The sequence below is a fragment of the Prionailurus viverrinus genome, chromosome B1 (genome assembly GCF_022837055.1).
Source record: "Prionailurus viverrinus isolate Anna chromosome B1, UM_Priviv_1.0, whole genome shotgun sequence".
Taxonomy (NCBI): domain Eukaryota; kingdom Metazoa; phylum Chordata; class Mammalia; order Carnivora; family Felidae; genus Prionailurus; species Prionailurus viverrinus.
The window spans coordinates 79881868-79899530 of record NC_062564.1 but is presented as its reverse complement, the minus strand read 5'-3'; the positions used below and the strand labels follow the sequence as shown (position 1 = coordinate 79899530).

The window sequence follows — 17663 nt, the reverse complement described above, 5'->3', positions numbered from 1 at the left end:
CCATCTCCCCCGCCCATCCCCCAGCCGAAATCCCAAAGGGAACCAGTTCCTGCCAGGGAACTTGCTCGCTCCGCGCAAACACCCAACTCTGCGCTTCGGCGGAGCCAAACCTCCGGCAGCGGATCTGACTCCCTCCCGCTGCCACAGGGCCCCTCCTGAAGTGGATCACCTAAGGAGAAGCGATCTAAGCCTGCCCCTCCTGCCCCTGTGCACCTTGCCTACCCACCCCAGCTAATACGCCAGATCCCCAGCATCACAAGCCTGGCAGGGTGCAAGTAGCCCAGACGAGCCACACCACCCCACAGTGAATCCCGCCCCTAGGAGAGGGGAAGAGAAGGCACACACCAGTCTGACTGTGGCCCCAGCAGTGGGCTGGGGGCAGACATCAGGTCTGACTGCGGCCCCGCCCACCAACTCCAGTTATACACCACAGCACAGGGCAAGTGCCCTGCAGGTCCTCACCACGCCAGGGACTATCCAAAATGACCAAGCAGAAGAATTCCCCTCAGAAGAATCTCCAGGAAATAACAACAGCTAATGAGCTGATCAAAAAGGATTTAAATAATATAACAGAAAGTGAATTTAGAATAATAGTCATAAAATTAATCGCTGGGCTTGAAAATAGTATACAGGACAGCAGAGAATCTCTTGCTACAGAGATCAAGGGACTAAGGAACAGTCACGAGGAGCTGAAAAACGCTTTAAACGAAATGCATAACAAAATGGAAACCACCACAGCTCGGCTTGAAGAGGCAGAGGAGAGAATAGGTGAACTAGAAGATAAAGTTATGGAAAAAGAGGAAGCTGAGAAAAAGAGAGATAAAAAAATCCAGGAGTATGAGGGGAAAATTAGAGAACTAAGTGATACACTAAAAAGAAATAATATACGCATAATTGGTATCCCAGAGGAGGAAGAGAGAGGGAAAGGTGCTGAAGGGGTACTTGAAGAAATCATAGCTGAGAACTTCCCTGAACTGGGGAAGGAAAAAGGCATTGAAATCCAAGAGGCACAAAGAACTCCCTTCAGACGTAACTTGAATCGATCTTCTGCACGACATATCATAGTGAAACTGGCAAAATACAAGGATAAAGAGAAAATTCTGAAAGCAGCAAGGGGTAAACGTGCCCTCACATATAAAGGGAGACCTATAAGACTCGTGACTGATCTCTCTTTTGAAACTTGGCAGGCCAGAAAGAATTGGCACGAGGTTTTCAGGGTGCTAGACAGAAAAAATATGCAGCCAAGAATCCTTTATCCAGCAAGTCTGTCATTTAGAATAGAAGGAGAGATAAAGGTCTTCCCAAACAAACAAAAACTGAAGGAATTTGTCACCACTAAACCAGCCCTACAAGAGATCCTAAGGGGGACCCTGTGAGACAAAGTCCCAGAGACATCACTACAAGCATAAAACATACAGACATCACAATGACTCTAAACCCGTATCTTTCTATAATAACACTGAATGTAAATGGATTAAATGCGCCAACCAAAAGACATAGGGTATCAGAATGGATAAAAAAACAAGACCCATCTATTTGCTGTCTACAAGAGACTCACTTTAGACCTGAGGACACCTTTAGATTGAGAGTGAGGGGATGGAGAACTATTTATCATGCGACTGGAAGCCAAAAGAAAGCTGGAGTAGCCATACTTATATCAGACAAACTAGACTTTAAATTAAAGGCTGTAACAAGAGATGAAGAAGGACATTATATAATAGTTACAGGGTCTATCCATCAGGAAGAGCTAACAATTATAAATGTCTAGGCGCCGAATACCGGAGCCCCCAAATATATAAAACAATTACTCATAAACATAAGCAACCTTATTGATAAGAATGTGGTAATTGCAGGGGACTGTAACACCCCACTTACAGAAATGGATAGATCATCTAGACACACGGTCAATAAAGAAACAAGGGCCCTGAATGAGATATTGGATCAGATGGACTTGACAGATATATTTAGAACTCTGCATCCCAAAGCAACAGAATATACTTTCTTCTCGAGTGCACATGGAACATTCTCCAAGATAGATCATATACTGGGCCACAAAACAGCCCTTCATAAGTTTACAAGAATTGAAATTATACCATGCATACTTTCAGACCACAATGCTATGAAGCTTGAAATCAACCACAGAAAAAAGTCTGGAAAACCTCCAAAAGCATGGAGGTTAAAGAACACCCTACTAACGAATGAGTGGGTCAACCAGGCAATTAGAGAAGAAATTTAAAAATATATGGAAACAAACGAAAATGAAAATACAACAATCCAAACGCTTTGGGACGCAGCAAAGGCAGTCCTGAGAGGAAAATACATTGCAATCCAGGCCTATCTCAAGAAACAAGAAAAATCCCAAATACAAAATCTAACAGCACCCCTAAAGGAACTAGAAGCAGAACAGCAAAGGCAGCCTAAACCCAGCAGAAGAAGAGAAATAATAAAGATCAGAGCAGAAATAATATAGAATCTAAAAAAACTGTAGAGCAGATCAACGAAACCAAGAGTTGGTTTTTTGAAAAAATAAACAAAATTGACAAACCTCTAGCCAGGCTTCTCAAAAAGAAAAGGGAGATGACCCAAATAGATAAAATCATGAATGAAAATGGAATTATTACAACCAATCCCTCAGAGATACAAACAATTATCAGGGAATACTATGAAAAACTATATGCCAACAAATTGGACAACCTGGAAGAAATGGACAAATTCCTGAACACCCACACTCTTCCAAAACTCAATCAGGAGGACATAGAAAGCTTGAACAGACCCATAACCAGCGAAGAAATTGAATCGGTTATCAAAAATCTCCCAACAAATAAGAGTCCAAGACCAGATGGCTTCCCAGGGGAGTTCTACCAGACGTTTAAAGCAGAGATAATACCTATCCTTCTCAAGCTATTCCAAGAAATAGAAAGGGAAGGAAAACTTCCAGACTCATTCTATGAAGCCAGTATTACTTTGATTCCTAAACCAGACAGAGACCCAGTAAAAAAAGAGAACTACAGGCCAATATCCCTGATGAATATGGATGCAAAAATTCTCAATAAGATACTAGCAAATCGAATTCAACGGCATATAAAAAGAATTATTCACCATGATCAAGTGGGATTCATTCCTGGGATGCAGGGCTGGTTCAACATTCGCAAATCAATCAACGTGATACATCACATTAACAAAAAAAAAAGAGAAGAACCATATGATCCTGTCAATCGATGCAGAAAAGGCCTTCGACAAAATCCAGCACCCTTTCTTAATAAAAACCCTTGAGAAAGTCGGGATAGAAGGAACATACTTAAAGATCATAAAAGCCATTTATGAAAAGCCCACAGCTAACATCATCCTCAATGGGGAAAAACTGAGAGCTTTTTCCCTGAGATCAGGAACATGACAAGGATGCCCACTCTCACCGCTGCTGTTTAACATAGTGCTGGAAGTTCTAGCATCAGCAATCAGACAACAAAAGGAAATCAAAGGCATCCAAATTGGCAAAGATGAAGTCAAGCTTTCGCTTTTTGCAGATGACATGATATTATACATGGAAAATCCGATAGACTCCACCAAAAGTCTGCTAGAACTGATACAGGAATTCAGCAAAGTTGCAGGATACAAAATCAATGTACAGAAATCAGTTGCATTCTTATACGCTAACAATGAAGCAACAGAAAGACAAATAAAGAAACTGATCCCATTCACAATTGCACCAAGAAGCATAAAATACCTAGGAATAAATCTAACCAAAGATGTAAAGGATCTGTATGCTGAAAACTACAGAAAGCTTATGAAGGAAATTGAAGAAGATTTAAAGAAATGGAAAGACATTCCCTGCTCATGGATTGGAAAAATAAATATTGTCAAAATGTCAATACTACCCAAAGCTATCTACACATTCAATGCAATCCCAATCAAAATTGCACCAGCATTCTTCTCGAAACTAGAACAAGCAATCCTAAAATTCATATGGAACCACAAAAGGCCCCGAATAGCCAAAGGGATTTTGAAGAAGACGACCAAAGCAGGAGGCATCACAATCCCAGACTTTAGCCTCTACTACAAAGCTGTCATCATCAAGACAGCATGGTATTGGCACCAAAACAGACACATAGACCAATGGAATAGAATAGAAACCCCAGAACTAGACCCACAAACGTATGGCCAACTCATCTTTGACAAAGCAGGAAAGAACATCCAATGGAAAAAAGACAGCCTCTTTAACAAATGGTGCTGGGAGAACTGGACAGCAACATGCAGAAGGTTGAAACTAGACCACTTTCTCACACCATTCACAAAAATAAACTCAAAATGGATAAAGGACCTAAATGTGAGACAGGAAACCATCAAAACCTTAGAGGAGAAAGCAGGAAAAGACCTCTCTGACCTCAGCCGTAGCAATCTCTTACTCGACACATCCCCAAAGGCAAGGGAATTAAAAGCAAAAGTGAATTACTGGGACCTTATGAAGATAAAAAGCTTCTGCACAGCCAAGGAAACAACCAACAAAACTAAAAGGCAACCAATGGAATGGGAAAAAATATTCGCAAATGACATATCGGACAAAGGGCTAGTATCCAAAATCTATAAAGAGCTCATCAAACTCCACACCCAAAAAACAAATAACCCAGTGAAGAAATGGGCAGAAAACATGAATAGACACTTCTCTAAAGAAGACATCCGGATGGCCAACAGGCACATGAAAAGATGTTCAGCGTCGCTCCTTATCAGGGAAATACAAATCAAAACCACACTCAGGTATCACCTCACGCCAGTCAGAGTGGCCAAAATGAACAAATCAGGAGACTATAGATGCTGGAGAGGATGTGGAGAAACGGGAACCCTCTTGCACTGTTGGTGGGAATGCAAATTGGTGCAGCCACTCTGGAAAGCAGTGTGGAGGTTCCTCAGAAAATTAAAAATAGACCTACCCTATGACCCAGCAATAGCACTGCTAGGAATGTATCCAAGGGATACAGGAGTACTGATGCATAGGGCCACTTGTACCCCAATGTTCATAGCAGCACTCTCAACAATAGCCAAATTATGGAAAGAGCCTAAATGTCCATCAACTGATGAATGGATAAAGAAATTGTGGTTTATATACACAATGGAATATTACGTGGCAATGAGAAAAAATGAAATATGGCCTTTTGTAGCAACGTGGATGGAACTGGAGAGTGTGATGCTAAGTGAAATAAGCCATACAGAGAAAGACAGATACCATATGGTTTCACTCTTATGTGGATCCTGAGAAACTTAACAGGAACCTATGGGGGAGGGGAAGGAAAAAAAAAAAAAGAGGTTAGAATAGGAGAGAGCCAAAGCATAAGAGACTGTTAAAAACTGAGAACAAACTGAGGGTTGATGGGGGGTGGGAGGGAGGAGAGGGTGGGTGATGGGTATTGAGGAGGGCACCTTTTGGGACGAGCACTGGGTGTTGTATGGAAACCAATTTGTCAATAAATTTCATAAAAAAAAAAAATTTAAAAAAAAAAATCCTTTAAAGGTTACATTTAAATAAAATGTGACTGACTGAACGCTTTTCCACTAAAGATCAGGAACAAGAAAAGGACACCCACTTTCATTACTTCTATTCAATGTAGTCACTGTAAGTCCTAGGTGAAGCAATCAGGCCAGAAGAATAAAGGGCATCAAAGCTGGAAATGAAGAAGTAAAACTATCTCTGTGCATAAACAACATTATCATATATGTAAAAGCCTCTGAAGATTCCACATAAAAATATTACAACTAATTAATTCAGCAAAGTTGCAGGACATAAAACCAACACACACAAATTAGTGGTATTTCTGCAATTAATATGAACAACCCAAAAAGGAAATTTAGGAAACAATTTCACTTTCTATAGCGTCAAAGTAATAAAGTACTTAGGAATAAACTTAACCAAGCAGGTGGAAAAGACTTGTAAACTGAAAACTATAAACATTGCTGGAAGAAATTAAAGAAGACAGAAATAAATCAAAAGACATCCCACATTCATGGACTAGAAGAAAATACTGTTGCTACCCAAAGTGAGCTACCCAAAGTGAGCTATACAGATTTAATGCAGTCCCTTTCAAATCCCAACAGCATTTTTTACCAAAATAGAAAACCCCATCCTGGGGCGCCTAGGTGGCGCAGTCGGTTAAGCGTCCGACTTCAGCCAGGTCACGATCTCGCGGTCAGTGAGTTCGAGCCCCGCGTTGGGCTCTGGGCTGATGGCTCAGAGCCTGGAGCCTGTTTCCGATTCTGTGTCTCCCTCTCTCTCTGCCCCTCCCCCGTTCATGCTGTCTCTCTCTGTCCCAAAAATAAATAAACGTTGAAAAAAAAAAAAAAAGAAAACCCCATCCTAAAATTATATGGAATTTCAAGGGATCCAGAATAGCCAAAACAATCTTGAAAAAGAACAAAGTTGGAAGTTTTATACTTCCTGATTTCAAAACTTACTACAAAGTACAGGGAGAATGACCATATAAATAAAATGGTGGAAAAGGAAGCCTCAGATTCACCTCTTCCCACAAAGACACTTACTTACCCAAAACTGCACAGACTAGGGGCACTTGGGTGGCTCAGTCAGTTAAGCATCTGACTCTTGGATTCAGCTCAGGTCACGATCCTACAACTTCTGAGTTCGAGCCCCACCTTGGGCTCTACATTGGTAGTGTGGAGCCTGCTTGAGATTCTCTGTCTCCCTTTCTCTCTGCCCCTCCCCCACCTGAGCTCTCTGTCTCTCTCAGAAATAAACATGAAAAAAACAAAACAAAAAAAAACCTAAAAAACACACAGACTAAACTGTTTCTGTGAGATACCTAGAAACTAGTTAAGCGGTTCCTGCACTCCAAGCCAGTACACGGCCAGAAAGAATTATATGGAAGGTGATGGGAAAGTGTATCACATTTACTTGCCACAGTCCCCAGCTACAGCACAGTACAATCAAGAGACAACCCCCAATTCCCAGCTTCTTGTTGGGGAGAGAAACAGAATAAATGGAACGTACATCCAACACTATGGGAGTGCTGCCCAAGGAACTGGTTTCTGTCTCACATGAAATCTAAGTGACAAAAAATGGGCGCCAGGCTGGGGCCCTCTGGTAGATTACAAAGGTGATCACTTGGCTTAAAGACCAGAGAGTCTGCAGTTCCACAGACAGTCATCAGGGTGAGCTCTGGTACTATGACTTGCTATAGCACCAAGGGAGCTGCAGTACTTCAGACCGATACTAGGGGAGTTCCTGAGGAGAAACCAGCAAGACTTCAACTAGCTGACACACAAAAGCCCCAAAGAAGCTACATGCCCAGAAAAGGCTTGCGAGGTCTTCAGAATCTCTAGTCAGGCTGAATGGTAAAGGTCCTCCCTGTACAAAGCCTCCCTGTACAAAAACTGAGAGAGATGAGGCGTTCTTCTAAAAGCTCAAGTCCTAACAAAAGTTAACGTGGCATACAAACACGGAAACATGGCCTAATCAAAGGGCATTAAATATCCAGAAATTGACCCTAATGAAACAGATACAAGAATTAAAATTAACTATCATTAGGATGCTCAAATAAATGAAATGCAGAAAATGATGCATAAATAGAGAATATCAACAAAGACATAGAAACTATAAAAAAGAACCAAACAAATTGTGAGCTGAAAAATAACTGAATTGAACATTTTACTAGTGGGATTCAACAGAGACTTGACCAGACATAATGATCAAATTCGAAAACAGACAAATGAGACTACATCAAACTTAAAAAATTCTGCACATCAAAGGCCTAAAGGACACAATCAACAGAGTGAAAAGGCAACCTATGAAATGAGAGAAAATATCAGTAAATCATGTATCTCATAAGGGGTTAACATCCAGGATATATAACAAACTCCTATAACTCAACTACAGCAAAAATCCGATTAAAAAATGGGCAATGGACTTCAATAGGCAGTTCTTGAAAGAAGATATAAAAATGACCAACAACAATATGCAAAAATGCTCAATATCACTAATCACAAGAGAAATGCAAATCAAGCCATAAAACATGAGCCTACACCCATTAGGATGTCTACTATCAAAAGAACAGAAAATAAACAAATGTTGGTAAAGATGTGGAGAAACTGGAATCCTTGTGCACTGCTGACAGAAATGTAAAATGGTACAGCCATTATAAAAAAGATTCTGGAGATTCCTCAAAAAATTAAAAATAGAATTACCATATGACTCAGTTAATTGCACCTCTGGATATATATCAAAAGAACTGAAAGCAGGGGCGCCTGGGTGGTTCAGCTGGTTGAGCATCAGACTCTGGATTTCGGCTCAGGTCATGATCTCATGGTTTGTGAGTTCCAGCCCGGCATCCCTGCTTGGGATTCTCTCTCTCTCTCCCCCTCTCTCTGTCCCTCCCCTACTTGCACTCTTCCTCTCTCTCTCTCAAAGATAAATAAACTTAAAAAAAAAAATCAACTGAAAGCAGAATCTCAGAGATTATTCACAGTAGCTAAAAGGTAGAATAACTCAAGTGTCCATCAATAGATGAATGGCTAATGGCATATTTACATAGTGGAATATTATGCAGTTTAAAAAGAAGGAAATCCTGTTACATGTTACAACGTGGGTGAACCTCAAGGACATTCTGGTGAAATATATCAGTCACATAAGACAAATACCATATGATTCCACATATGAAGTATCTAAAGTACTCAAAATAATACAAAATAGTAATAGAAATTAGAAAGGTGGTTGCCAAGGGCTTGCGGGGTGAGGGGAATTAGTGTTTTATGGTTATAAAGTTTCAGTTTTGCAAGATGAAAAAGTTCTAGAGACCTATTGGTTACAATGTGAAAATACCTTTGTACTACTTAGCTGTATACTTAAAAATGGTTTAGATGCTAAATTGAATGTTTCCCACATAAAAAAAGAATTAGTTACTTAAAAACAAACTTATTATGAAGCTACAGTAATCAAACCAGGATGGTACTGGCATAAAGGGAGACAGGTAGATCAATGAAACAATTCAAGAGCTCAGAAATAAACCTTGACATATACGGTGAGATGATTTTTGCCAAGAGTATCAAGAGCATTCGATGTGGAAAAGACAGTCTTTTCTATTAACAGTGTTTGGAAAACTGGATATCCACACTCATAAGAGTGAAGCTGGGCCCTAACTATATACCATATACAAAAATTAAGTTAAAACGGATCAAAGACCTAAATGTAAGACCTAAAACTATAAACACTCTTAGAGAAAACATGAGAGAATAGTTTTAGGCCACAGAATCTGACAATAATTTCCTGGATATCAAACCAAAAGCACAGGCAACAAATTAAAAAAAAAAAAGTGGACTGTATAAAAATTTAAATTTCTGCACATCAAAAGACACTTTCAGAGCACCTCAGTTAAGCATCTGACTTCAGCTCAGGTCATGATCTTGTGATTTGTGGGTTCCAGCCCCACTTCAGGCTCTGTGCTGACAGCATGGAACCTGGAGTCGCTTCAGATTCTCTGTCTCCCTCTCTCTCTCTGCCCCTCCCTGCCCCTCTCAAAAATAAACATTAAAAAAACAAAAAGATACTTTCAATAAAGTAAAAAGGCAACCAACCCACGGAATTGGAGAAAATATTTGTAAATTATCTGATAAGGAATTAATATCCAAATACATAGAGAATTCCTAAAAATCAAAAAAAAAAAAAGTCTGACTCAAAAATTGGCAAAGAACTTGAAAAGACATTTTTCCAAAGAAGATATAAAGACAGCCAATAAGCACTTATTTTAAAAAGCTCAACAACACTAATTAATAGGGAAATGCAAATCAAAACATTAAGACATCATCTCCCACCCAGTAGGATAGCTACTACAAAAAAAAAAAAAAAAACAAAAACAGAAAATAACAAGTGCTGGTGAGGATTTAAACCCTGTGTACTGCTGATGGGAATATAAAACTGTACATCAACTGTGGAAAGCAGTATAGCAGTTGCTCAAAAAATTAAAACTAGAATTACCATATGATCCAGCAATTCCACTTCTGGGTATATACCCAAAAGAATTTCAAGCAGGGTCTGAAAGATATTTGCATTCTCATGTTCATTATTATTGTTATTCACAATAGCTAAAAGGTGGAAGTAACTCAAGTGTCCATCAATGAATGAATAAGCAAAATGTGATATATACATACAATGCAATATGATTCAGCCTTAAAAAAAAAAAAAAAAGAAGTTCTGACACATGCTACAACATGGATGAACCTGGAGGACATTATTCCAAGTGAAATAAAGACAGTAACAAAAATATAAATATAGTATGGTTCCAGTCATACGAGGTCATAAGAGTAGTCAAACTCATAGAAGCAGAGACTAGAATCATGATTGTTAGCTGCTGGGGAGAGGATGGAATGGGGAGTTATTGTTTAATGTGCATAAGGTTTCAGTTTTACAAGATGAAAAGAGTTATGGGGATAATTGAAGGTGATGATGGTTGCACAACATTATAAAAATATTTAATACCACCAAACTGTACATTTAAAGATAGTTAAGATGGTAAATTTTATGTTATGTGCATTTTACCACAATAAAAAAAAATTTGAAAAAGAATTAAAACTGAAGATAAAATAAACCATTAGGTAAAGTGTCTTTCTAAATAAGTCAAACTTCATTTGTGTTAAAAATTCATAGAGCTGAAATTCCTTCCAAGGTGGCTAATGCAATATCCCTCATTTTACAGATGAGGAAAACTGAGGATGAGAGTCTATATTGTGATTTATAGAAAATTTCACTAGGGGCGCCTGGGTGGCTCAGTCGGTTAAGTGTCCGACTTCAGCTCAGGTCACGATCTCACGGTCCGTGAGTTCGAGCCCTGCGTCGGGCTCTGGGCTGATGGCTCGGAGCCTGGAGCCTGCTTCCGATTCTGTGTCTCCCTCTCTCTCTGCCCCTGCCCCGTTCATGCTCTGTCTCTCTCTGTCTCCAAAATAAATAAAACGTTAAAAAAAAAAAATTAAAAAAAAAAAAAAAAGAAAATTTCACTACTTCAGGAATTCATTAACAAATGTGAGACTAGCTCTGAACCCTTTAAGCACCATGTTCTGGGGCGTCTCGGTGGCTCAGTCGGTTAAACGGCCGACTTTGGCTCAGGTCATGATCTTGCGGTCAGTGAGTTCAAGCCCCGCATCGGGCTCTGTGCTGACAGCTCAGAGCCTGGAGCCTGTTTCAGATTCTGTGTCTCCCTCTCTCTGACCCTCCCCCACTTCATGCTCTGTCTCTCTCTGTCTCAAAAATAAATAAATGTTAAAAAATTTTTAAAAAGTCGGTTAAGCACCACGTTCTAAACTATCGAGTATATCTGCTTAAAATTTTATGTGCATGTATGTATGTATTTGTGTCAAATCTCTGTATCCCCATAATTTGTGATATGTACAAAACTGTTTTGAAGAAAAAAAAAGTGGTGATTTTTATTTGTTACTCCATAAGAAGAGTTTGGTTAACAAAAGAAAATGTATATAGAACCTAAAATATAATTACCCATAGAATCAAACACTTTTTCCTGGTTTTGTCAAATGTTTTTTTTTTTCAATAGATAATCTGCCTTTGCTATTGCAATCTGGTCTGTATTCCCACAGCTTTTGCTATACTACAAAACAACCCATATATATACCACAAAATTCAAAATCTGTTAACATTCATTTTACTCAAATTTGGATCCCCAAATGTTAAATATTGCCATCTTTTCAGATCTGAGCAGCATGACCAAAGGACTTTGAAGCTTAGCCAAATTTGTACTATAAAATGAAGTACTTGTACTATAATAAAGTATTTGTACTATACTTTACTTTAATAAAGTACTGTACTTTAATAAAGTATTTGTACTATAAAATAAAGATTTTAAGACCTAAGAGGACTGGGATTGTTCATAAGAAGCACTCTGCTCAGGGCACCTGGGTGGCTCAGTTGGATGAGCATCTGATTCTTGATACCTGCTCAGGTCATGATCTCACTGTTTGTGAGACTGAGCCCCGAGTCAGGTTCTGTGTTGACAGTGTGAAGCCTGCTCGGGATTCCCTCTCCCTCTTTCTCTGCCTCTCCCCCACTTATGCACACACACACTCTCTCAAAATAAACATTAAAAAAAAATTTTTTTTTAAAGAAGCACCCTGCTCTCCCAACATATCATCAACTGTGTATTATATATCCCTTAAAGATACGTCTTATTAAGATGTGATTTGATTTTTCTTTATTTACCCTGAATGTCTTATCTGTTCTTATAGATCTCTACTTAATTCTCTATATCATACAGAGACAGTCCAATCTCAAAGCAGGCTCTCTTCTTCACACCTACAGAGCAGGGATTCCTTTAGACCAAAAACAACGAGTAATGACATGCACACAAAGAGAAAGGCATAAAGTCACATGTCCTGAAAAGCAATACTTAGAACATACTATGATCATAACTCATCTGTACAGTTATGCCACTGAAGAACTAAACCAATTTATATTAATTTAAGCTCAAAATACAAAAGTTGCATTTTGTGTTTTACCTGGATATTGCAGCTTTTTCCATTATTTCCTGCTGAATGAGCCCAGATGGCTCAATGACATCCAGTATAATTATACTCCACAACTTGTCTGATTTTGGCCTTTGCAACACAGCAGATTCATCTTCCACGTGTCTCAGCCAAAACTCAAGTGTTTCTTTAGGAAAGTGATTGGCTTCAGATATGAGGTCCAGAGTTATACGATGTTGGTCTTTCTCCACAGAACTGTAAGGTTTAACCTGCCCGAGTGTGCCAGCAATTATGGGCAGAATGGAGAAGCCTTCGGAAACATCTAACACATAGAATGGTTCAGGGATGCTCTCTTCTGAATTACTCTGTCCACTTACACAGCTCATCTCGTTATTCTGGCAGTGAGTATCCATGGCCTGACACAGTTTCTCTGGAGTCAATGAAGACAACACTTTTCTCATTGCCATTTTAAAGCTTTCATGATAGAGGTTGTTATTAAGCAAAGCAATTTCTGTGGATTCCAATATACATGTCTGCTCCACAGCATCTGGTTTGCTGGTCTGAAGGTTAGCCAGGGCACTACAGAGTTCAGCTTCACTTCCTAAGGAGAACAAGTCTTTATCCTTGCTAAAATCTTTTCCAACATCCATTTCATGTTCTGAACTGAAAACACTGATATTCTGAATTCTTAAGTAACAATCTTGACAAGACACTTCCATCATCACCTGGTCCCCAGATTTTATCCAGTAGTCTCCATAAAACAGTAAGAAAGAAAGAAAAATTGTAATTAATATATTTATAAGTCTAAGAATCATACAAATACTTCCACCCTCCCCTCATTTTGAAATCACTACAGGAAAGATTACATCTATTGATTTAATAGAATTAAGTGAATTAATTTATTCATGTCCTACAAAAAAAACTAGGAAAAATCCCTACAGCTTTACTTAGTGAAAAACTTAAGTTTGAAGATTCAATTAACTAATGGCATAATAGACTCAAGAGCTCCATTATTGGACCCCAACTGTTAGTTTTATAGTGCCTTTACTGCAATCACTAGGTATCATGTCCCCATATTATGGAGTGGGGAAAGGGGTACAGGAGACTCCCAATCCTCTTCAGTAGTGAAGCGAATAACAAAGATAAATAAAAGTCAGGGATCAATACCAAATCTCACTTTAGCTTAAAGGGGCATTCTTTTCTCTAACAGCAATTTCCAAAAAGAACAAGGCAGCATTCAATAGAACCTTGTCAGTAATATTTCTGTTTATATTTAAACATTCTTTCATGTTTAGGAATTTGATAATATAAGGAAGGACTAAGTCCTACAATAAAGAGTGTATCATGGTCTTATCCATGAACTTTCAAACTTGGTAAAACTTTAAAATGTGCACGTATAATCACAATTTCTTCTTATCAGCATTTAGAGATGGTTGAAAATACAAATTATTCTTTTGTTTACACATTTAAAATGTCCTTTCCCTAAGAAGGATTAAAATTTTTAAAGCCCATCTAAGTTACTATAAGAAAGTTAGAATAAACAAAATAACACATGAAAAGATGTGCAACATCACTAATCATCAGGGAAATGCAAATCAAAACCACAGTGAGATATAACCTCACACCTGTCAGAATGGCTAAAATCAAAAACACAAGAAACAAGTGTTGGCAAAGATGTGCACTGTGGGTGGGAATAGTGTGGAAAATAGCATGGAGGTTCCTCAATAAATTAAAAATGGAATTACCCCTATTGGGTATTTATTCAAAGAACACGAAAACACTAATTCAAAGGGATACACACACCCTTATGTTTATAGCAGCATTATTTACAATAGTCAAGGTATGGAAGCAGCCCAAGAGAACACTGATAGATAAATGGATAAAGAAATGTGGTATAGAAGAGAGGTGGGCTGGGGGATAGGTTAAATAGGTGATGGGGATTAAGGAATACACTTGGTATGATGAGCACCAGGTGATGTATAGAGGTGTTGAATCACTATAGCATACACTTGAAACTATAATTACATTGTATGTTAACTGGAACTTAAATAAAAACTTAGAAAAAAAAAGATGTGATATATACATACAATAGAATATTACTCGGCCATAAAAAGGAATGAAATCTTGCCATTTGCAACAATATGGATGGATCTACAGAGTATAATGCTTAATGAAATAAGTCAGTCAGAGACAGACAAATACCACATGATTTCATTCATACGTGGAATTTAAAAAACAAAATAAACAAACAAAGAAAAAAAAAGAGACAACCCAAAAAACAGACTCTTAACTACAGTGAACAAACTTATGGTTACCAGAGGGGAGGGAGGTGGATGGATGGGTGAAATAGGAGGTGAGAATTAAGAATATATTTATGATGGGGTGCCTGGATGGCTCGGTGCATTGAGCATCTGACTCTTGATCTTAGCTCAGGTCATGAACTCATGGTTTCTAAGATCATGCCCTCCATCAGGCTCTGCACTAACATCGTGGAGCCTGCTTGGGATTCCCTCTCCCTCTCTCTCCTCCCCTCCCCTACTCACATGCATGCACATGCATACATAATCTCTCTCAAAATAAATAAGCATTAAAAAAAAGTATATTTACGATGAGCTTGAATAGAGAATTGCTGAATTATCACATTGATGATCTGAAACTAATGTAACACAATATGTTAATTATACTGGAATTATAGTTTTAAAAATAAAACAAATAAAGAAAAAATGCCACTTACTGAGTGCCAGTTGCTATGATAGGCATTTTACATCCATTATCACTGATAATCCCTACAACAATCCTACCAAGTAGGCAGCAGCATCCCATTTTTATACATCACATAATAACAGCTCTGAGACATAACCAGCAAGGCTAGCCAGAGAGTCAGTAGCAGTGCTAAGACTTGAATCCCAAATCTACCTGACTGACTCCAAAAACACCATACTAGCCACAACACTATACTCATCCCATGACTTAATGGTCTTGCCAAATTAAATCCTTGACTAGGAGACTAAACAGAAATAGAAACTTATTACCTCCCAGTTTAAAACAGGTATAATTTTTCTATGTAATACAACTTACGTGAACTACACTAAAACCCATCAAATTGCTAGCAAAAAATTTTCTACAGAAAAGTATCTTTAACATAGAACTTCTCTAAGGAAGTCCATGAATTTATGAGCCCTCTAAAACTGTAAAATGTTGTTTATATGTGTGTGTGTGCATTTCCATGACTCGTGGCTCCACAAATGCCATCCGATCCTAAAAGCAGGAAGCACTCCTGCACTAGTACTTTTCTACCATGTTCTATAAAAAATGGACTAGCAGGGGCGCCTGGGTGGCGCAGTCAGTTGGGCGTCCGACTTCAGCCAGGTCACGATCTCGCGGTCCCGGAGTTCGAGCCCCACGTCAGGCTCTGGGCTGATGGCTCAGAGCCTGGAGCCTGTTTCCGATTCTGTGTCTCCCTCTCTCTCTGCCCCTCCCCCGTTCATGCTCTGTCTCTCTCTGTCCCCAAAATAAATAAACGTTGAAAAAAAAAATTAAAAAAAAAAAAATGGACTAGCATTCTATTATCTGCTGATAACCAGAGTAATCAGAGCTGAAGAAATGATTTAACGATAGACATTGTTGAATGGTATGCAGCAATTATGTTTTATTCTCTTTCTTAACTATATATATTAACTATTTAAAACTACTTTTTAAAAAAGAAAGTTCTGAAAAACTTAACCAATCTCCCTCAACTGGAAACTTCATATTCAAAGTAAATTTTCTTACACTGATTGAAATGCTTAGAAGATTAAAGCAACAAGACTAAACAAACAAACAAACAAACAAAAATTAGACAAGATATACCTGCAAGGTCATGTACGGGGTAGACAGCCTGTTCCCAACATGTTTCCTCACTAGGACTTGTGGATAAACTGTGTTCATCATCAAGCTGGAGTACAAACCAAACCACGATAGCATCTAGTATGCCTTCTTTAATCACAGGAATACCAATTTTACCAGACTTTTTAGTTGCAAGACTTTTTAATTCCTGACAAAAACGTAAAAGGAATGAAAGCAGTTTATATATGCAATATATACATGCCCTACTATTACATCTCTTTCCATTTCTGTAAGTTCTCAGATCTGCCCAGCATCACTGGGGGAATCAGTATCTTGACACACCTATAGCCATTTCAGGCATACTAAATGAGAAGCTCCAATCTACCACAGTGGAATACCGTGGAACTATTAAAAACAATGAGGCAGAGTGAGTGGGTGGCTCAGTCAGTTGAGCATATGACTTTAGCTCAGGTCATGATCTCACAGTTCGCAAGTTAGAGCTCCGCATAGGGCTCTGTGCTGCCAGCACAAAGTCCGCTTTGGATCCTTGTCCCCTTCTGTCTCTGTCCCTCCCCCGCTGTGCACAAGCATGTGTGCACTTTTTCTCTCCCTCAAAAATAAACATTAAAAATAAAATGAGGCACATACATAATACTGATGTAGAGACAAATCCAGGATATACTGTTGAACGAAGGAAGTGAATGGCAAAGAAATAGGGATTGTTTTTGAAAACATGAGCACATGAGTGTGTGTGTGTGTGTGTGTGTGTGTGTGTGTAGAAAAACAGAAAAGCAAGTCTGAAAAGATATACTTCAAATTGGTGACCAGAGAAAGTAGGACCTAGATTTAAAAAAAGGAAGGGGTGCCTGGGTTGCTCAGTTGGTTAAGTGTCACACTCCTGATTTTGGACGCTCAGCCTGGAGCTCTGAGCTGCTTGGGATTCTCTTTCTCTGTCCCTCCCCCAGCAACATGCATGTGTGTACTCTCTCTCAAAAATAAATAAATAAAGTTTAAAAAATAATAAAATAAATTAAAAAGGAAGACATATACTTTTTCTTCTATTCTTCTGTATTACTTGAAAGTGTTAAAACAAGCAGATTTTACTTGAAATTTAACTGTGGCAAAGAAAAATTAACATAAGAAAATCTCAAAATAAGGACAGCTTTGGGGTATTTAGCAACTATAATCATGTTGATCCCTACTGTACAGTTGTATCAGAAAAGAAATGATCTTGAAGCTCAGTCTCAGTAATCAATGTCAAAGTGTTAATGTAGCTCCAAACCACCTCAAGAAAAATCTAGTAACAACTAATAGGGGATTAAATTATATTAAATGTATTAAATTACAAAGATCTTAGGCTAAAATGACCTTCACAA

At 38.5% G+C, this 17663-nt stretch overlaps 1 protein-coding gene across 3 annotated transcripts in view; it reads right to left on the bottom strand.

Annotated features, from left to right (window-relative positions):
- The window catches only part of PRMT9 (protein arginine methyltransferase 9), a 43966-nt gene that overhangs the window by 7480 nt on the left and 18823 nt on the right, over positions 1–17663 (bottom strand). For all 3 annotated transcript variants that reach the window (XM_047855352.1, XM_047855353.1, XM_047855354.1), the window contains 2 exons: positions 16312–16495; positions 12496–13213 (listed from right to left, as the gene is read on the bottom strand). In XM_047855352.1, the coding sequence (XP_047711308.1) occupies positions 12496–13213; positions 16312–16495 (902 nt within the window). The remainder of the gene's footprint in view (positions 1–12495; positions 13214–16311; positions 16496–17663) is intronic.